The sequence below is a fragment of the Austrofundulus limnaeus genome, unplaced genomic scaffold (assembly GCF_001266775.1).
Source record: "Austrofundulus limnaeus strain Quisiro unplaced genomic scaffold, Austrofundulus_limnaeus-1.0 Scaffold381, whole genome shotgun sequence".
NCBI lineage: Eukaryota > Metazoa > Chordata > Actinopteri > Cyprinodontiformes > Rivulidae > Austrofundulus > Austrofundulus limnaeus.
Genome location: NW_013952783.1, coordinates 185,567 through 192,628, shown reverse-complemented (window position 1 = coordinate 192,628; position 7,062 = coordinate 185,567). Strand labels below are relative to the sequence as shown.

General features: G+C 36.7%; 1 protein-coding gene across 1 annotated transcript in view; it reads right to left on the bottom strand.

The window, feature by feature from the left end:
- cd276 (CD276 molecule) overlaps nucleotides 1-7,062 on the bottom strand; it is a gene marked incomplete in the record, with an annotated part of 90,912 nt that overhangs the window by 7,567 nt on the left and 76,283 nt on the right. Inside the window, 1 exon segment of the mRNA XM_014023625.1 lies at nucleotides 4,890-4,929. Coding sequence (XP_013879079.1) covers nucleotides 4,907-4,929 — 23 coding nt within the window.

Here is a 7,062-nt window from a genome sequence, read left to right as displayed (position 1 = left end):
CGAACTCTGGTTCGTTTAAAACGGAGCAAATTATCAGGTCTGAATACGACCTAAAATAACTTCAGATTTTTTGTCTCCATATTCTAYCTGTTTCTATTTTGTACCTCATCCCTTGAGACAGAAGTACACAGAAAACTGAATGTACTAAGCAACACTTGACAAGCAGAGCAATAAGAAGCAATAAGATGTATTCTTACTATTACGAGCTGGAGTTTAAGTGAATACATAGGATCAAATTTAATCAATAGTTCCCATATTTGACGAAAAGGAGCTGCAGAAGGGCCATTATGTAGTACTAATTGTACCTATAGGAGTCATCATTTAGAAAATGCAATTTGCACTCTCATTGGAATTCATTGAAAGTCCTCAGGTAGATGACCCAAATTGCCCACACTTCTCCTCATTTCACCGAGTTTTCTTTATTCCCTTTATGTCTGCCTTTGGATATTTATTGTCCTCTCATTTTAAGCCATCTCTGACTCGACAAAGGTTCTGTACCATTTCTTACTCTCCTAATTTTATGAACATAAAGCTACAATTTTAGTACAGAGACTAAGGTTTCTTTGCATTAATCTTACTTGTGAGATATGTTTGTTTGATATTTCATGTGCAAGTTGCGTGATATATGTTCACACTAATGATTAAAAACACAATAAACTGGTCTGCAGTTACTGAGATTAATGGTGAATATCCATTAATGACAAATCAATATAACAAATCAAATATGTTATTCAGAAGTCAGTAACTTACTGCTCACTCACCTAAAGTGGGTTAGAGAGCAGTGACTCATTTCTTGACCAAGTCAGCAACTATCTGCCAGCTACTCTCTGCTCCGTTAGCAAAATATTGCAGACTGGTTGACACCAGGTTAACCAAAGAAGGAAAGCTATGCTTTAGTATAAACATCAAAATACCACCAGAGGCTATTTATGCAGTATTTGTATTTAGTTTAATGCTTTAAATACAGACTAATAAATCTGACTYATTTTCTTGTTTTTAATTTTTAATATACAGGGACAACAGTCAAAAGTTGTGTTCTTTATTWAAAAAACTACAATAGCAATAGCTACTAAAAACAAAACAAAAAAACAATATTTGACGGAAATAATGGCATGAATATGACTGAAATAAAATAAACACTCAGTTTACTGATATAACTGCTAACTCAGTGTTTGCATTTGTGGCATGGATAAATTAATAAACTGGACTGTGTAAATACAGGATCCCTGTGTGTTTTTATCAATATCAYAGATTTTTGCCATCATCGTCAAGCTGCAGAAAATCAAAATGTAAGTATTTAAGAAAAGGGGTTCTTACAACAAAGTGTATTTGGCATGTGTTCATGTTTGGCTTGCTGAATGCATTATTGTGAATGGTTCCACCAAGCTGCCATAATGATCATTGTGAAAATTTTATAATACCATAAACGGTTAAGCCACTAATGTGGAATATGTATGGCATGTTTACCTAATATTGAGTGAGCTGATTGTGCATTTGCTGTGAGTAATAAAMCAAATGTTCATAAACATAAGTCACTTGTGAACACATGTTTCAATAAGGCAAAGGTTTATGAAACCAAAGTGCCTTCTGACATTAWAAGGACTTAATTAAATGCAAAGTCTTCATTTATGAAATAAGATATGCTGCACTCTGCATAAATGCATAAATCAATAGCAAAACTGCCACAGAAATATTAGAATAATTGATCCAGGATGATTCAGCAGCAGGAAGGTTTTTAGGTTTGCAGGATATTAGCTCCTCATAACAGTCTTGGTGAAGGTCAGTGGAGACTGCAGTAATGACAAATGTCCTCCTTTTGACTCCTCCAGTGAGACTTTATTTTGGCTAGTTACAGGAAATTACTTTCTGCTGCTCCTCTCATCTTCCTCTCACTCTGCAAGCAGCAGCTAAACGACAACGACCAATCAGGGTCTAATAAAAACAAGCTGTAAGTGTCCAAGCAGCAATATAAAATATTCACTCAACTGATGTCAAACTGCTGGTTATTAAAATAAGAGTTAAAGGGACAGTGGAAACTAAGTATTGGTTTGCAGTAGTGATGCAACAGATCTTGTAAAACATCATTGAGACTAAAGTATCCCTGCAGAGATGCAGTGTTATCACTGTATCTGGGAAAAGGAACTTGTGTCCCTCCAAATATAGAACTACTTGTTTGGTGTCTGCACAAAGTGGCTTTGACTTGGTGTGTTTGGATCATTGCTTGTACTGTATTTGCAGTATTTATCTGCAGTCCATGGTGCTGAATTTTTTTGGGGGAGGAATTGAAGAGACATTCAGCACAATTTAGCATCATTACAATACAACACTGCAGTTTGTTGGGRAAACCTGCATTCTTACAACTCTCCATCTTCTTCTGCTTATCCGTAGTCGGGTCGTGGAGGCAACAGGTCCAGGAGAGAAACCCAAACATCTCTTTCCCCAGCAACAAGTTCTAGCTTGTTCTGGGGGACCCCGAGGCTTTCTCAGGCCAGAGGGGATACATAATCCCTCCAGCGAGTCCTGAGTCTTCCCCGGGGCCTCCTACCAGTGGGACGTGCCCAGAACACCTCTAAACCAGTAAATCGAGAGCTTTGCCTTTYGACTCAGCTCTTTCTTCACCACGACTGACCGAAGCAATGCCCCCATTACTTGAGGACGAGGCCCCTTACATTCTTACATTTGTGTGAATGGTATTTAACGTCTGACAAACCAATTATATTTAAACCTTTTTGCAAGTAAACCGCACCCCTCATCCTCAGTGGGACCATTTTAAACCCTACAAAAACTGTTCAAGAAGAACTAAAAGAAAATAAAGAACTTGAGGTGTTTATGTAGCACCTGAACTTTGGACGTGATAATCTGATAGAGTCACTAAACATTAAATCATGTTCTTTTGAAGAAGAAACAACTATTTGGGCAACTTTTGGTACTCCGCGCAAGATAAATTTACTTGTAGAGAATCTGGCTTGATCCCACAAGTAAAGTGTGTAGTTAGGTTGTTACAGATACGTTTGAGCACAGTTTTCTTTGTGGAGACCCAGTATTGATTAAATGCATGCCTTTTGCCTTCACATTATGTAAAAATTTCAAAATTGAAAGTTTATGCCAAGTTATCCTGCGCAGTCCATGGGAGCACATGCTCCAGGGACAGAGTGCAGATCTCAAATGTAGATATTCTACCACCTCTRATGCGCTCTCTGACTGATTGTATTTGTCTAGACTCACAGCAGACATTGTGTTTACCTTAAATGAATAAGTTTTTTGTCAGATGACATTGTTTCTAAAACAAAACAAAAAAATCCTTATTAAAGCTAAGCATCAATGATGCAGTGCTTCAAAACAGACCACAAMTAAAAACCACAGCCTGAATAAATGGTTTTTCCATCACACTTTCAGGCTCATTTTGTCTTCTGACAACAAAACCAGTGAAAATATGATGGACAGCTGAGTTATTGACCACTTGGCCATAACAAAATACAATATTTTAACAGGAAATAGSAAAGAACAGGACAGAGAACACATTGTGCAAACACACTGTGATAATGGAAAGAATATGCTAACAATGTAATGGTCTCAAAATAATTCTAGTTTTGTTAGCTGGGTTTGTTTATGCAGGTTTTGTTTTCTGCTTTTAGTCACAGCAGATTTACATTTAGTAGTTATTTCCCACAGCATATATCAAGCTGCTCAGCTTCTTCTGTTCAAGGTTCAATCCTTTTTTTAAGTAACTTTTTTTCCGCTGTAAAGTCTTGCTTGGTCTTCTTTGTACTTTGTTACTAACTTTTTTGGAATGTCTGCTGTTTTAATTTGTTTCGGTGTTAGAATTTTGGATTGTTTAGCAAAGTATTTCACCTGTTTTTGGTCTTGCATTTAGGTCCAAATTGTCTACCATTTCACAATTTTAAATAAAGATTTTATCTAATCAGAATATATGAATACATTTACTTTTAATCTACATGAACCAATATTTACATGAGTTTTTTTATTACATGTGCAGCTGCTGTACACAAATGTCTTTAAAATCAAACTTAATAGGCAATGTCATCAGACATCTCTGTCAATGACAGATCAACTGCTTTTTTAATGTGTTTGACAAAAAAAGTTCATATGCTGATGGGGTCCAACAGAGCTGAGGTTGTGTTACAGACAGTTGTTCACAAATGCTACCAGATGTTCCAAAAGCAAAATATTGTTTTGGGGTATAATTGCCCAAAAAAGACTATTCTTGTCTTACAGTTAAAAGATGAACTACGAAAAACTGCTCAAATTGTCTTTAGTTTGTCTTTTAACCAGTAAGAGAGCATCTATGGCATTTCTTTCTGCATTGTTTCAAAACTCAAACCTTGGTACACATAAATGTGTTACATCCCTAAACACATTTTTATACAAACATCACCCTAAAATGAAATGTTACCTCATATAAAATACTTACTTTGTGCAACGTTCTTCCTTAGACTATCAAAATGCACTGCTTTTTATGATTTTTTAGTTTTCCTGGAAGTGTCAAACCCAGCCTGCCTGCCTGCCTGCCTGACTCACACCTAAACTATTTATCAATAATGAGACTCTTATTATGGCTTTTTGAGTGGGCCAGAAAAAGGTATGTCTGCATGGCAGATAAAGTTAAATGGATTAGTCATATCAGACAGTGACCTTGTAGTTTCTTCCATCAAAATGTCAAGATTCCTCACATTCCTTACTTGCTGCCAAATTAATACAGTCTAGCCTCATTACAGCAGCACTCACCAATAAACCACCGAATTGATGGTGTGGTGTCTTTCAATATTAAGTTCATAAAACAATTGTGAAAAAAAATACAAATAAACTGAAATAACACTATGTAACGAACAAGTGTGTTTTTCCTTAAAGACATGTATTAATGTACTCACCTGTTGTTGTCTTGACCTTAGCTCTTCAGTAGTGTCATAGCTGGAGAAAAGAGAACACAAAACAAGTTTATAAAATAAGTAATTTAAGTACTTTGAAATGGTTACTGAGGCATTGCTGTAACTACATGTCCATTGTCTGATGGAACAAAGTGTTATTGCAGGCTTTGTCGTTCTTATTCTGTCTAGAATCCCTCCTCATTCCTTTGCTCCATCTCTGTGCACCAAACTTGCCATGGCTAACAGGAAGCAGAGGGCACAGCGCTTTATTTAATTAGTCACAGCAGTTGAGTGCTCATGTGGAACCAAACAGGGGAGGTAGATTGGGGTAGTGAGATGGATAGGCACTCTCCCACCGGGCCTTGACTGTGCTGTCAGAGGAGCATAGATTACATGACAGAAGGGGGGGATTGAGGGAGGGTGATAGTGATGGTAGTGGGTGTTGTATGGCAGGAAGATGTAAATGGAGCCTGTACAGGAGCATTCGTCCCAGAAAAAAGATTGCCTTTGGTTTGGAGGTTTCCCCCGTCTTCCCTCAAAAACACTCTTTTGTCTGATATGCAGACAAGCAGGCAGAGGACTTGGCTTGTAGATGTAATGTACAACACAGAGGTTTGATCGTTTTTAGTAATTGTGACAATGCTCATTTTTCCAAATGATTTAGAGGTGATTATTTTTTTCCTTGAATCTTTTCTAACATTGATCTATTGGCTGTTTCCTCAGGGTCGAGCAGATAACCTCCGCAGGGGAGCAGAAGTACCGTAGTTAGTGTACCACGCATTCTTAATGAGTTCCTTCTTAAACTCAAGGCAAAGAAGCATCAAACGAGGAAACGTTTGTCCATCATCTGACTTTCATTAAATTTGCCAACTCTTTGACTTGTACAAAACGAACACAGACAAGAGTGCAAAAAATTCTATTTGTACATAATCTGAATGTTTGCTGGATTATAATAAGGGCGCATGAATTTAGAAATTTAAAAGTATTATTATCCATTTGGAGCTATCTTGGTAAAACAAAATCATCCCAAGCTTCACCCAAGAATAAAAACAACACAGAAAATGTGGCTTTCTGCATGGTGCTGAACCAGCAGCGAGTGAATTTATCAGTGTGCAACTAAAAAGCAATGATCTTCAGGGAGCTCTTTTAATTAGCGTTCTAGAAGTTTTTCTGTGACCCACATCACATAATGAAAGCAACACAAATATTCTATTTACATATCTTTACTTAGTAATGTGTGACCACAGGGACAGCTTGTTGGTTGAATATGCAGTGTCAAAAAAAGGGGGGAAGGGCAAGTTTAGCTGAGCTACATATTCGTTGTGCTGTCCAGGGCAGTCTTAAATCAAATTGTAATTTAGGAATGGTATGTTTGTGAACTGAAAATCTTACCTGCAAACTTTTTATCAAGCGTGTAATCATCAATGACATACTTGTAGAGTCCAATTTCAGGAGTTAATATTTACTTCACATCTAATAGGGTATTAATAATATCTTTTCATGGCACTTTTCAAAGCACTGCATTAAAGTTGTTTACAGGAAAAGACATTAAAATACAAGTATGTAACATTTGCATTGCCAAAGGCTTGCACAAAGGGGAAGTTTAAAAAATAATCTTTGAGAGAAGCTAGATTTTCTGTTTCTAGCTTTAAGAGGGCTAGAGTTCTACCAAAAGGGGGGCTATAATGAAAGAGGCCAGAACTTAACTGTCACAATTTGTGACCTGGGAATAGTTAGCAGGGTAATGTCTGCAGATCTCAATAGCTGAGAGGTACAAATCAGGTCAGTGAGTTGTATTTGTATTTAGGGAAGCATTTAAAACGATGATAAGAGTGAATTTAAAATTTGAAATTTGGAAATGAAAAAAAAATCATTACAAAAAGGCAAAACAGATGTGACATGTTCTTTATGTGTTTTTTTATCCTGTTAACTTGCATGTTTAAAAACAACAGGAGGTGGAGAGTTAAGACTTAACTTTAAAGGGATCCATGATTAGTTGTAACATTAGACTTTATTTGATAAACATTCATTTTAACTGTAAAATAAAGACTGCAAAAATGCTGTAGGCTGTTGAGTTTTAAAAATTTATTTTAACTCGGACGGAGCCATTTTATTTACACACAAAGCATTCTGGGTAAAGGATGACGTGGATAGGTCCTCGGTGCGAGGCTGCTAG